This window comes from Chaetura pelagica, unplaced genomic scaffold (genome assembly GCF_000747805.2).
Source record: "Chaetura pelagica isolate M959 unplaced genomic scaffold, ChaPel_1.0 scaffold142, whole genome shotgun sequence".
NCBI classification, from domain to species: domain Eukaryota; kingdom Metazoa; phylum Chordata; class Aves; order Apodiformes; family Apodidae; genus Chaetura; species Chaetura pelagica.
Window position 1 is genome coordinate 243,431 of NW_009952973.1, and position 15,475 is coordinate 258,905.

General features: G+C 39.5%; 1 protein-coding gene across 1 annotated transcript in view; it reads right to left on the reverse strand.

Annotated features, from left to right (window-relative positions):
* MMRN1 (multimerin 1) overlaps nucleotides 1-11,023 on the reverse strand; it is a 39,508-nt gene extending 28,485 nt beyond the window's left edge. Inside the window, exon 1 of the mRNA XM_009995867.1 lies at nucleotides 10,500-11,023. Within this exon, the coding sequence (XP_009994169.1) occupies nucleotides 10,500-11,023 (524 nt within the window). The remainder of the gene's footprint in view (nucleotides 1-10,499) is intronic.
* Between the last annotated feature and the right edge of the window lie 4,452 nt (nucleotides 11,024-15,475).

Genomic DNA, 15,475 nt, shown 5'->3' on the forward strand with positions numbered 1-15,475 from the left:
AGATGCCCTCCAAAGGAAAAAAAACAGTACAATACATCCCAAATATATCAGTTAAGGGCTGCTCATAGTTTCTAAAGATGGTCTGAACTCAGATTCTGGTCTCTGCCTTAAATATAATTCAACTTGAGCAGATTTTTTCTATTTAAAATATTTAACTCGTTCTTAAACTACATGAGTGCAATGTCTGAAGCTGTGGTTCTCACATGGCCCAGCAATCTTTGATCAGGCTAAACTGGAGGAAATATTCACAGCAAAAGAGCCCCTGGTGTGACTCATAATTAGGTTTATGCTACCAATGAAATAAGCTCATTAAGAGATGTTAAGAATGTAAATATAATTTTGAAATCAAATTGTCTGAAAAAATGTAGATTTGGACATAGAAGATGAAGCGTGGCAAAGGAACTGTGACAGGCTGTGTTAATGCAAAGGCAAAACAGAAGGCAACTGATTTGCATAACAGGACTTTAAACCTGAAAATCCTCTCTAGCCTCCTTGGAATAATATCTTCCAGATGAACAACACAGGCTTCTAACATGCAGATTTTGTTGAGAGCTGCATTGAGCCTGATTTCAATCAGGAAAGCTGTATTTAAAAACAAAACAAAATCCTCCCAACATACAACAGAAATCCAGCCTGGGGAGAGTGGTGTAAGTCCCCAGCTGGCATAAAGCCCATGTGTTGGATTTCATCCTCCTCTTGCATGTATTGGCCCAGAAAGCTCATTGGTAGCAAGGTGTGGGAGAGAACCTCCCAGTTCTCAGGCCTTTGAAATAGCCTCTTTGCTTATGATACTTGCAGCAGTATTTCCAGCTTGAATTAAAATACTGCTGCCCCAACTCTGCATCAAATGCAGTTTGTTCATATCTGAGAAGCAGGGCATTGTACAAAGAGTAGCGTTTGCTTCTTTTGCAAGCAATAAGCATGTCTGCACCACAGCCCTGGGAGGCCTCAGCCCTCTGGGTTTTGTGGCCACTGTGAATTCAAAGACCAAAGTAGCTAATGGGCCATGGAGCCTGCCCAAGTGGCTGGAGCTGAGCACCTGTAACCAGCAGGGCACTACTGGGATGCAGATGGTGCCTTTAAGCCTATCTTTAGCTTTTGGTATTTTACATCTCTTGTACAGCTTGTTCAGATCTTGTGTTAATATTCTCTCTGAAAAGTTTTCTTCTTTCTGCTTATACCATTCCTGTGTCTTTTTCTGCAGATAAACCATTTCCATGAAGCATTTCTTCATTTCCAGGACTGGCCCAACAATAGAAAGGAGGCAGCCAGGAGGCAAGTGTGAAACAGAAGCAGTTTTGGGGCAAACAAGGACTGACTGCCCACACTGTGCCCTCCGTGGCAGCGATCCCAGTGCCCTGTTACATGACTGTGTACCAATAATACATGTGTTTCCCTGGAAAAAAAACACTTATTACTGAGAGAGTAAAACAGATTATTGTCTTGTTTCCCTGCGTTCAGCTGACTCATTCTCAGCAGCTCACGTTACCCTCAGCACCACAGTGTGTCTGTGTGTGTGCCCGTGAGGTACCACGGTGTGTCTGTGTGTGTACGTGTGCCCGGGAGGCACCACGGTGTGTGTGCGTGTGTGTGCGTGTGCCCGGCAGTGCCGGCAGGTGGCGGCCGCTGCCCGCAGAGGTGGGAAAGCTGCTCTGGCCGGGAAGGCGCCCGGCGCTCCCGGGCGGTATCTGTGTGTCTGTCTGTCCGCCACTCCGAGGTCTGTCTGTCTGTCCGCCATCCCTTGTCTGTCTGTCTGTCCGCCACCAGTTCTATGATTCTGTAACAAGATTGTCCTGAGTACGGTCACAGCCAATGGGAACGTTTCCATTTAACTTCAACGGACTTTGAACTGCTCCTCCTGAAGCTGTGGTACCCCACGTTGCTGAAAAGCAAAGCACAATTTACACTGACACCAAAATAAATTTTAAAAATATTTTAAAAAAAAATGTCCTGAGTGTGAGAGTTAGTGGAAGTTTAATGAGTCTGCCCTTCCATGGCACATTTCCATGGTAAAATGTTATTTAGGTACATTGCCAAGAAAAACCCGAATGGACCCTCACAAAAACTGCCAGCTACAGAGTACCAGGTATAGCTGTACAGACTGCTTCCACTTGCTTTTAAGATCAAATGCTTGTAAATGGTCCTAAAGCCACATGACAGGAACACCAGTGGCAGCTGGGCCACAAGGGGTGTAGATTTTGTTCTGTCCCTTTCATATTGTATCTGAAAATGAGTTATTTTTATCGGTGAGTAAATTAGATTACCTGGCTTTTAATAGAAATGCTATTGAATCAGTCCAGCAGAACATCACTGAATCATAAAAATGAGATTATTGTGTTGCTGAAGGAATACAAAAGGGCCCAGAGCTGCAGCCATCGCTAAAGTCTGTGCGTGGCTTGGTGGTTGTGCCTCATTCACATTGTGTGCAGTGCATCGGTATTTCACAGAACAGTTTATGAAATACTAACCTCAATTCTACACCTGTGTTCCTTTTGTATCGTTCTTTACATCTCGGCAAAGGGGATGGAGAGAGAGTCTACAAGCTTTTGGAGCCAGTGGATGCCTTACAAGGAGAAGCTGAGAGAATGGGGCTTGTTCAGGTTGGGAAAGGGAGGGCTTTGAGGGTACCTAGCAGCAGCCACACCAGCCCCTACAGGGAAGCTACTGAGAAGCTGGATCTAGGCTCTTCCCAGCAGTATATGGCAGGAGAATGAGAGACAACAGGCCCAAATTGAAACAAGAAAGGTTCAGACTGCATGTTATAAACTTGTTTCCCATGAGGACACCTAGGGTCTGGAGCAGGGCTCAGGGAAAATGAGCAATAATGAGCTCAGAGTGTGGATCAAGCCCCAAGCAACCTGGTCTTATCTCATACCTGGCCCAGCTGTGGGCAGGAGGTTGGACTAGAGACTTCTAGAGGTTCCTTCCAACCTGATTGATCCTATAGTTCCATGAAACTGTGATCTTCACTTATGTATATATGTATATATATGTATATAATCATATCTCCCCTGGGTGATATGATTTTTCTTCTGAATACAGTAGATTAAGTGCATTAATATATAAAAACAGATAGAGACAGGTACAGATCCTGAATTTAGGTTATATAAAAGTACATCACTGTAGTATATTTTCAGTTTGCTTTAAACATCCTGCCAAGTTTGGCTGATGGGAAAGAATGTTGACTGACATCATGTAAGCCCTCATTATAGGGACAGAAAGAACCCTGAATGGGTTTGTTTTTTTTGCTATTGTATGAGACTCCAGAGTTTAGTTTTAGCAACTTTCTTTCAAGTCAACTAGGTGACTACAGAGACCTCTCACCTTTTTGATACTAGTCATAAATTCTATACCTTTATATGAGCCTCAGACATCTTTTGAGATTAGAAGTTCTGGTTCAAACAGAAATTATAAATCTAAATCAAAATTGTTTAATATTTTTAGGTTCACTGCCCAGCCTCCTTTGTTTTGAAATGTATGAATCTACTAGCCACAGATGCAGTAAAAATTCAGTACTTACCACGGACTGACTATAACAAATCAAATTGAGAAATCTCCTTTACATGCTGATTGAAATGGAAAACCAGCACAACTTCTGACAAGAGCATTTGATATGCCATATAATACAGTATGTAGTGTTAAAATATGTTATAGGATATGTTTTTAAGCCTGAGAAACAGCTGACTTGTTGACACTGAAGTATCAGGTGGGGGGAACCATACCAATGGTTTCATGTTCTTTTTTCAGGATTCAGGGTCCTGACATTTTGTCCTGCCTATTACAAAACACAATTTCGAGTCTCATCTTTCATTTCCTTTTTTTGTATGTACAGTGTTGAAGCCTTGGACTGTGAGTAGTCTCTTTGTCTCATCCAAGTTTTGATTTACTGTTGTGACCAATCATGTGTCCTACCTTGTGCTGCAAAAATTAATTCACTATTTCCACTTATCTACTGCTTTGCTGATCTATTGTAACATTTAAAAAGTTGTCCTGTTGTGAACCAGATCAGTTCTTCCAGACCTTCTCTCCCTTTCTCTGTTTGGAGTCCTTCAAAATAATAAAACTTTCCCAAATATGGAAGTTAGACTTTTCAGAAGATAACCATTAATCTGCTTTGAAAATCAGCCAGGATCTTAATTCTACATTTTTCTGTCTGGAATATAAACTTATTTTTCATCATCTAATTGACCTAGAGTATGAAATTCATTAAGCTAGCTCTGGTCTAGTTTACTGTCACTGCTTCTCTGATGACCTTCAGTGGAACTGGTTTTCACTGGTATGGCTTCTGCACTTTGAGAACACATTTTAAAAAAAAAAAAGGGGGGAGGGGAGGAGGGGAAAGCCTTTATAAGTGACGAAACGAAAATATTAAGAAAGAAGATCCATCTCAATTCTAGGAGTGAAAGTTGTTCTTTAATCTGTCTACAGTGTAGTTTTGGACAGCTTCTGTTTCCTTATTTAGCTTCATTAAATGGTTAAATGCCTTGCCAGTTGCTTTGTACCTCATTTGCCACTTACTGATGCAGAGCTGTGTCTTTATGCTGTCACTGATTGATTTCTTGGGGGGCCCTAGAACAAAAAAGGATCTGAGCTGAAGTTCAGGAAATTCAAGGTGATTTTCCTCATGACCTATGGTGTTACTTAACAGGAGAGTAATACAGAACAGATGCCTAAGGATTTGGCAGAAAAATCGTCTTTTGAAACACTTGCATTCTTTAATTTGCCACAGAGATAATGGCTTTCTAAGACATGTGTGGACACCTTGCTGCTGTTCTTTTCCTTGCCATGTCTATTCTAGGAATTAGTGTCAATTTTCTAAAAAGACAATTACATTCAGATTTGTAAGAATGCATATTTTCTGTCAAGACTTGAGCAGATATTTCTGGTGTACTTTAAATGTCATGCTGCAAGTGAGTCAAATGTTTGCAGTGCCTGAGAGGTAAATCCTAATTTGTGTCCAGTTTGTTCCAGTAATCTTAATCTGTGCAGTGCAGGGGGGAGACATTAGTAGGGTTGGAAAACAGTTTGTTCCTAATCCTCACTTTTACCATAGCAGATGAAACATAGAGCAAGAGCAAAGATAAAAAAGAACATTAATGCAATAGTTGGTATAATGAAATTAATGGAAACCTTTATTATATTCATTAACATATTTCGGAAGTAATCTGTATAGTAGTGTCTTACCCGAATTTGATCAGAGAAAAACTATAACCAGGATCTGAGGAAGCTAATAGAAAAAGATAGTGGGGATTTTTGTCTTTTTTAAGCATCTTGTGAGTGTCTCCAAAGCATCCTGGGTGGAGATGGGACTTTTTTTCTTCCCAGTGCTATGTTTCCCATGCTACTGAAAGCAGCCTATCATGGCTCTGCCTTGCCATCATTGCTGAAAGGCTGTCTCAGAAAACTGAAACTTTGGTGTTTGTTCATTCCTGAATTGTGTCTAGTTTTCTCAAATTCTTATTTCATCACCTACACTTCAGAATTTATGAATATGTGTTTACCATTTCTTCTCTGCCTGAAAGACAAAACATCCTACAGGGTATGTCTGGGAGGCAGAGCAAGCTGGGTAAACCATCTTCTGCAATGACTCCTTCCCGCTCAGGAAGCAGAACTGCTTGAAAAGTGGCAACTACATTGGATCAAACAGATCCTGTAATTCTTTCTGTGCATGGGACATCAACAGTGGAGAAGATTTAATCAATGCATGGGTATGATAGCAGTGAGGTAAACAAAAAGTTTATGAATCACACAGACCTGGTGCAACTCTTGTCCTACATCAGAACTGCTGCACAGTGTGTAGAAGTACCCAATCTGCACAATGCCTTAATGTGTTTTGCTACATCACACCAGCAGCCTCAACCACCGTTAACTGTTCTACTCCTGTGCCCAGCAGAAGGCAGCACTAATCTCTAAATGCTTGTGTTAAAATTCTCTTTGCATGGTTACATTTTCTTGGTACCATGTTATGTGTATCATTATGGAACTGCATAATGATGTCCATTGCCCCATTTATTCTGAAATAGCAATTAATTAGTGAATTCCAGTGCCTGGATGAACAATTTGCTTTGGTTTTTAGGCTTGCAGTGGGAAAAACACTGCATTGAGCATGTGTAAGAAAATTAGATTGTGGGTTTATAGCCAAGCATCAGAAGTATATTCAAGGTGCTGCTGGAGAGGAGAGGCTCATTGCAAAGGCCATGACTTGAATACAACGTTGTGAGGACAAAGCAAGCACTGCTTGTCAAACATCCTCTGACACTTGGCCACCAAGGCAACCTAAGTACCAGTGTAAGAGGTTGCTCCTTCCGGGTCACAGTGGATATACAAAGTGAGGCAGAAACCTAAGCCATGTGTGATTTCATTTATTTTAAATGCACAGTGATGCAATGGCTCAATAAATCAATTCAAGAACTGTCCTGTTTGCTCAGTGACATGATCAGAAGAGACTGTGAACCTTGCATTTACAAGGCAATTAAATCAGGTTTCCACATGTCTTGTGTATTTGAACGATATGTTGAGCTTAACCATTCTTTTTAATTTGTCATTACACTAGAAACTCTACCAAGCTGATACAGGCAAAAGTAATTTCCTGGGAGAAATGCAGAGTTCTGGTCATGAAAATGAAATATTTCAGCACTCCTACCACATGTGACAACTAGGCAAATCTGTCCCTGGTGCTGACTTTATTAAACCTTTCTGTGCTTTGTAATAAAATAGTGTCACCTCAACACTACCCAAGGTAACGGTGGGGAAAGTCTATGAAGACCCTCAGTGGATTCACAGTAATTCAAAAATGTGTAATATATACATACTAAGGGAAAAGAGTAATGTAGAGCCATCCAACAATGTGGAGACAGTGTGGTTAATTTACAGCCTGAATGAATGTCTCATATTCAAGAGCTGCCTTGAATAATAATTAATAAAATCAGATTCAGAATGGAAAGATGAGTGTGCTAGTTTCAGGGCTCAGCTTCAGATTTGCTCCATAGAACCACTGTTATTTAAGCTGCTTCATACCACTAAATACTGCAATTTTCTCCCTCCACAGGATAAAAGAGATGTATCTTACATGAACTCAATTGAAAAGAATGTATAATCAATTTTCTTTCATACCAAATTGGTGCTCACATTTAATTTGGAAAAACTCTCCCTCTGTTGCTTGGCTTTCAGAAGCACATCTCCAATTTGGATATTAGAAATGAAAATTTGGAGACAGGTAGAAATAAAAAAATATGTTGTTGTTTTTTTTTGTTTGGGTTTGTTTGGTTGGTTTTGTTTTCTGTTAGTTTTTTTTTTAGATACACGGGTCTTACATTTCAAATTCACTACTAGGAGTGACGAGAGGAATTTTTCCTCAGCTGAAGCCATTGCAGATTTTATTTCTATGGCTTCCTTACCTTCTGAAAGCTTGGGTACAGGCTTTTCCAGAAGAGGGGATACCTCACCAGAGAAACCACTCTTCTGAAGTAGTCTGAGAGCAGGTAGCTACAAAATCTATAAATCGTGTCCTCCTGTACCTATTCTAAGGTTAACTATAAAATTGTTCCACTTCACTGTGAAAGAGCAGGATTTAATTGCATTTTCATTCCAGTGAAGAATAAGGAAGAGTTTAGTGTTTTTAAGGGTGTGCTGAATATACAGCGCTTAAAATACCATATTGGGATGTGATACAGAGAGTCTCAAAGCCAGGCTTTGCCTTATTAACAGCAACATTTTGAATCTGGAGCCTTTAGCTCTTCTGACTGCATTCCCCATCAGGTGAGAGAATTTTTGCAAAAATAAAATGAACTAGATTAACTTTTTTCTAATCTAGTTCTAGTATGTATGTGATATGTGTACATAATATTGTCCTCAGAAAATCTAGAGTAGAGATAACAAGGGAATAATCTTTATAATTAAGCCTGTAAGGCAGATGACCTCCTTCATAAAGGGTATTTGGGTAATTAATTTCCTACAATGGGCACATTTTGAAATTTGTGGGTAATCTGACAGCTGTGAAGACTCTGAAATGAAGTATATGTATTCCTATTTTTTTCATTGCAAATGTTTTTTGTTTTTTTTTAAATCTAATTCTTGTTTTGTTTTCCTTCCTCTTGTCTCTCCCTGACCTCTCTCTATTGTTCTCTCTATAAGCAGCCTCCTAACATCAGCATCTCTGCATGTACATTATCACAATGGCTTGCCATAAGGGATTAGAGGGTCATGCAGTTCCTACAAGGTCACTCAAAAATTCAGCTTGGAATACAGACTATAACTCAAGAGTTTTATAACTTGAATTCAACATAAAACCAAAAAGGAAATTGTGCTTCCAAATTTCCTCAGAGGTAGTACAGGTTTAACAACTGTAAACTCTGCTGTTGACTCATTGAGGTTGTGCTCAGGCATTAAATGAGTAAAGCTTAAAGAAAGCTGTATGTCTTTATTGGAATTTTTACAGCATTTCTTTAATTTTATTTGCAATAAAGATGTATTTTTTTTTAAGTAAACATATGCTAGAAATTAATAACCCCTGTATAAAATAAATAAAAAAGCTGCCTTCTTATGCATGGTTTCCCAGCAGTAGCTTTCCAGGTGTTCCACAGCAGTGATTGGTAGCATTGAGAACACTACTTGGCATTTTTTTCATTACTTTACTGAAAAAAAACCCCAGCCACAAGCAACTTTATTATTCATCCATGTCTACATCATAGGGAAAGGAAGACTGAATAATGAAGTGACTTACTTAAGTCACCATTCAGGTCAGCAGCAAAACTAGAAGAAAAGCTCAAATCACCTTAGTTGACTGTAAAAATATTCATATGAGGTAGGAAGACAAGGCTTGCAATGCAACAACCTCAATGTGAAAATGATCAAGCCAGAACTGTAGAGCTGTAGACTTTTGCTAGACAAGAGGCCATGTAGCCCAATAGTTTGAGAGAATGATGATTCAGCACTCTGCTTTATGCTGGGGTTTCATGCTGTTGCACACTCCTGTAACTTTGATATGCAGTCCTAGCTTTAGCTCTAACTTATTTAATGGCCTCAGAAAAAACCCCAACAACAAAAAAAAAGACCTTTATGCATGTTGCACAGTGGGCTTCTCCTTGGCCACACAGGAAATAAGGTCCTAGCTAATACAAGATTTGCTGATTTTACCTCTGCAGTTGCAATCACATCCCATTGTGATAAGATACGGGACCTTGTTCACCAGAGACTAATTTTTTGCTTTCTATACTTATAGCTTATGTAGAAGGTCGAAACAATACCTGACAACTCACAAGAGTTTTTCTGAATTTCACTGGAATGCTTTTCTTGACAAAATTGAGAAAGCTAAAGACTTGAAGATTAGCATGTTTTAATGGAAATGAAGTTATCAGCTCCCACATACAAGGAGAACCCTTTTAACTTAGGTTCACTTGGACACCCTGTTGAATGCTATAGTAAGGTGTTGTAACAGACAACTGAATGACTATGCCAGGAAAACTATCTGAAAAACTCAAATCCTTATTCTGGTACCCCTTCCAGGCTAAGACAAAAGACTCCTTTCCTTTGGGTCTTTGCACACAATTTCAGTTATGCACGATCAAAAAGATGCTCAGGTCAATGGGAATCTTTTCTTTGAGTTGAAGGAACATTAACTCACAACCACACACCACAAGATAGTTGTATGAGTATTTCTGAGGGTGGATTTATTCACTTTTGTATGAATCTAAGGGAGAGTTCGTCCTCCTTTTGGATGCTAACACTTGGGCAAGTATTATCACAAGAAGAAATTTATATTCTGAAAGCCCACTCTCTAGAAATACTGTGGAAACAACTAATCCCTTGTGTCTTCCAATTTCTATCAGCATCTGACTATATACCAGCAATTAAGTGAACCTTGCAACACCTCCAAAGTCAGTATTAACATCCCCATTGAGAACTGAAGACGCTGGGGAACAAAGAAAATAATTGAGTGTTCCAGAGCTATAAAACCAGAGAGTGCAATCTGACATACTGTTATGCATAACTATTATGTATCCAGATATACAGTTTTGAATGCACATTCAACTGCAACACCACCTTGCATAAGTTTTTATCAAAGAATAAGGCATTTTAAATTGTCAGACAGATTTTGTTCACATAATTGCTTGTATTTTTAATTTAGTGGAGAAGCTTACAAACACAACCCTTTAATAAATTCCAAATTAAAAATTACATTTGAAATTTCTTTTACCCACAAAAAAAGAAAGGAAAAAACCTTTCCCACCCGTATGTGATAATGACTTTCCCATTGGTTTTGAGATAACTACCCTGAGGAATAAAATATTACAGCATTTACTCTGTTACAACTGTATGGCTTTGACTGAGTAAATACTGCAGGTTTGGTTCCTTGCTTGTTTTAGATGGTCTTTTTTAATCTCAGAAAGAAATTTTACTAAAATTACTAGAACTTTTACTAATTTTTGCACTGGGACCAGGAAAATAACCATTCCTAAGCAGTACATAGGTGAAAAGAAAAGATAAGTAACTTTCCTTACTTTCCCCTGGTAGTTTCAAAGTCAGATGTTTTGGGATTGGCATCCTGCTGGGTACTGTTAATACCAGTGCTGTGGGATGACTGCTTGAGAGATCTGTTCCCTGTAGCTGTATCCTGGCTTGTAGTGGCCTCTTGCTGGAGAGGGACCTCTCTAGCATTGTTCTGGAGAGATGCCCCTTTGCTGCTAGGTGAACTTCCAATCTTATCTTCATCAGAGTCACCATCACTGTGTCCATTTGACTGGCTTGCTGGGATAGAGGTTGTAGAATTAGAGCTTTTTGTCACTTTCATTCCCAGAGTCTTGCCTGAAGATGCAAAAGGAGGTCCCTGGGAGGCACTCTCTTCAGCAGCTTGGATCTCAGAATGGGGCGACCGCACAATTGTGTCCAGAGATGGAGTCAAGTCTGAGTGACTTGTCCAGGTTTCACTACCCTGACCTGTGGGCCAGAGCTTTTCTGGAGTTTTAAATCCAGTGCTGCCACTCTCTAAGTGCAGTAGGAGCAGCAAGAAGATTATCTCCTTCATTCTGCTGGTATAAATGTTACAAGTTATCTCACATTTATTTTCCAAGCAAGAAATCCTGTAGCTTCTCCTTCCTCCAGAGTTGCTGCTCACACAGTGAGACTACCCAGAGGACACCCTGATAGGTTTTATTTTTGTAGAAAGGAAACAGGTTTTGGTGTTTCAAAGCTCACTGAGGAAGCCTGGTTTCCTGTTTCTGTGGAATGTTTGGTGTTTCTGTGGGCAATCTGTGACCCCTTGGAGAGCAGAAGCCTGACAGCCTTTGTGGGAGGAAAAAAGAAGTTTCTGCAGAAGGCACAGGATAAAGATTAATGGCACAATAGAAATGTGAAAAATATGTCCTATGAAGTAATCCTGAGGGATAATAACTGAAATTATTAGGTAATTTTCCTTTCACGTGTACGTGTGCAGAGAACAGAAATGACTTGTCACATGCCCTTTGGATGGATCCTGCTTGTGACTTTGTTATTGAAAAAACAGTTGGCAAAACTAGTATACTACATAAAGCTGAAAGTTTGCTGTGTCTTCTTTTTTTGCTTGAACTTTTAAGCACACTACTGCCAAAATGGGGAGATGATAAGGAAGGGGTTCACACTCTATTCATTGTTGTAACACAAGCATCCAATGTAGACATTGTTGGAAATTCATGCTTTGTCCTATTTCTCTAGTCCATACAATTATGTGTATGAACTATTCCTATAGCACTGCCCATAGGTGTTTGGCTTCATTTCAGATTCTCTAGGGTAAGGGAAACACCTATGCAGGCCTGACAGAGGTAGCATATGATCTATGGGAGACATGCCCTTCTGGGGCAGGATGCTTGAGGGCATTTCAAATTGTATTAAAAGCTTATATAGGGGCAACTGAATCCCATCCTAGATCCCCATTGACTGCAGTTGGAATTTAGACACCTAGTTCACATGCAGATCCATATTTATGAACTTCTAAATCCATGTATCTAAATCTGCTAACTGAATCCCACTCATAGACAAGACTGAAAGGAAGATCCTGAATCACTGAGTCCACTCTCCTTTTATTGCATGCTTTTACAATTAATTAATTAATTAATTACAATTAATATTATTCTAAACAATATTAAACCTAACATAAGACTAAACATAATATTGGTAACTTTACATGCAGAAAAGATCTGGGGAGATGGATATTGGGCATAAAGATTAAAGATAATTTTTACACCTGAAGGGTAGATAAGTACTGGAGCAGGTTACCCAGAGAGGTTGTGGGGTCTCCATGCCTGGAAATATCAAAAACACAACTAGAAAAGACCCTGAGCGAGGGTGATCTAAGCCCTGCTTTGAGTTGCCTTTTGGACCAGATGACCTTTGGATGTCCTTTCAAATCTGTATTACTCTATGAAATTATGCTTAGTAGCTGCAAGGTTGAACAGTACAGTCAGAGAAGAGGAGAAGCAATCTTTCCTCTTCTACTGCCACTGTCCAGCTCTCTGAGACTAAGGAGAGCTGGTTCCTTGTCAAAGGAAAATAAAGGGGAAAGGTAATTGCTGAAGAAATTGCATAGAGTAATGTAACATGAAATTTTCAAGCAGGGACAAAGCAGTAAGAGAGCAGACCTGACATAGATCTGAAAGGGTGTTGTCAACCTGTTCCAAAACCCTCTAGCCCCTGACGCAAGTGCTGCACTAAGGGCTAAGGACAATGCATTTATGAAAGCAGCCTTGCACACCTGGGAAGAGAACAACATCTCCTGGGCACTCTAAATATTATTTGAGGATAACATTTTCTTAAAAACAGAAGTAAAATTGCCATTCCATGGACGTCTGATGTTTAACAGTGACATCACGGAAAAGCTTGTCAATGTCTTGTAGTTCTTTTCAGAAGATACTTTCAAAACAAATAGAAACAAACAACTAAAAAACCCAACAATCAACTACCTCTTTCTGCAGTCCAGTTAAGTCTCTGTGATGGCTGTTCCTGTTTTGAAAGATTTGGATCACAGTGCCTTGCTTTTAGTTTCCAGGCGATGGTCTGGGCTCTTAGATGTGCTATAGGGTTGAGTTTTCCATTTGCTCTGATTTTATTTTTCTCTTTTATTTTCTCAGTAAATTGTAGACCTGTGCAAGTAAAACAGATGTGAATCTGTGATGCAGTATGTTAGAAAAGAAATGCAGTTTTGCTCCCTTTTGGAGACGTAATTTCCCCTCTCTTTTTCTTACTCATAATGAAAACTGTAAATGCCATTTGAACATAGGGCAGGAGACAGTCTGATGAACAACCTTATGCAAAAGCTAGCATAAGCTATTTCACGTGAGCACTGCTCTCTTTGAGCTCTGTATTTGAGATTTTGAATTAATATCCTTACCTGAATTTGCAGTTGTCATCCCCTATTTTTAGAAATGCCAAGGCAAAATGAGGAGTAAATTAGCATCAATGGTATTTGCAAATTAAACACAAATCGGCTTTAAAAGAGAAAAATCACAGCTTGGATTCTCCTTTGAGTTACTCCATTTTAAGTGTTAATTCTGCCTCTAGAGTCAGGGAAGCAATTACAGATTTCTACCAGCACAGAAAATAGCAGTGTAAAAGTGTATGGCTTTTGGTGCTTGGTAGATTTCATTACAACTGTGTTTATTTCCCCATCTGAATACTCCAAAATGAAAATTGATTGTCAATACAATTTTATTAGTATATGTCTGGGCTGTTGATTAAAAGATAAAATTGTTTGATATTTTTATTTAGCAAAACAGTCTCAGGACTGTAAGAAACTCAGGCTATCTATTTTCAGATTGATGAATGCTGGATCTGAGTCCCAAGGTCATTATCGATCATATTTGAACATTAGTTCACATCCAAGTGCTGCTGGAAAACATAAGCACTTAAATGCATTTGGTGAAACTTAAGTAGAAATAGGTTCAGAAGTGTCCTCAAAACTCCCACTCAACATGTTTACACACCCTTACACATAAATCCATGCATGCCACATTTTTTGTGTTAGTTGTGTATCAGTGTTACTGAAATCCCTGCATGCTGGGCTGGCCTCATGGGCTTTTATTGTAAAATTTAAATGTTGACCTTGGAGCAGAAGCTGGATTTCAAGTTCCCAGTCTGTATTAGGTGTCTGTCCCAGATTCTACACTCATCCTTGCTGTTGTACACCTATTCTTTCATCCAGTGAGTCTTAACTTTTATACATATTGGCAAATTCATCAGGATGGATGTAGAGTCTCGTCTCCCATGAGAGCCCAGGATGGTAAAAAAACCCCATTTCCTGGGATGCAGAAATGGAGTCTGCAGATGCAACTGCAGTCCTGGGGGGATTTCAAATCACCAAGCTACACTACATAAAAAACACTACCTTTCAGCTCACCAAAGAGCTATTCCTGTTTGGTAGTGTGGAAGAAAAGAGTGTTTCTTTTCAGGGTCATAGCTGTGGCTCTTCAGAAAAGTCAAGTACTTTACTGAAGCCTGAGTAAGCTGACCAAAGGTTGGGATTTAAGAAACAGTTTCATATTTAACATCTACTAATGGCACACATCCAACACTGTGACTTCAGACAAATCCCTGCTCGTCTCACTGAGAAACTTGAACTGTCTTCAGGGACTTTTGGCTCTCCCCAGGCACTGTAAAGGGAGCATCAAGTTTTCTCTCTTCCGCAGTCATCAAACTGTACAGCACTTTGGCAGAGCTACTGTTGATTCTTCAGGTTATTTAATAACTTCTATAAGCTCATCTCTGCTACACACGCATGGTCTGCCTCACAGCTCTCTATTATCCTCCCTACTTCTTGTGTTTACCACTAGTAAATTCTGCCCCCAGTTTTAGTTAGAGTAGTCCAAATCCACAAGGATTAGGCTCCCCAAAACTATCCGGGCCAAATAACCTTCTCTACCTATGCAGGCAACTATGACAACAGCTGCAAAATACTGCTCAGACCATGGTCTGTATGCCTGCTTAGCACCTATTGTCACAAATGATACTGTAAAAATTAGAGTTTCTATGTGAGAAAGCTGTTGTTAAATAGCACTTTGTTCCACTAGGGTGCCGGCGGCTGGGAGAATTTGGTTTTCCTTTGACCCAGGTTAAACATATTTGTATTTGAGATAATTTTTCACATTGCTTTTGTCTCCTGGTACAGGCTGAGCTGCTCCAGTGAAAAAGCCACTTTGCTTTCTACTTCCATATACCAAAGGGGTAGGGCAGCACTAAAGACATGAAAATTGGCACATCAGGATCAGGAAGAAGAAATAACTTCTGTAGTCACCCTGCAATGATGCAGGAAATTCTCGTCAAGCTATATGAAGAGCTCTAATACCCCTTTATATCAGACAATAAAGTCTTGTATTATTGTCATAATGTTTCCCCTGTAAGCTCCAAAAGTATATTGAAGGCTTCTGAGTAATTCTGAATTCACATATTCGGTTTTTATGTTAACAGCTTGTATTCAACATACATGGCTTGTTAGCAAGAATTGAAAGCA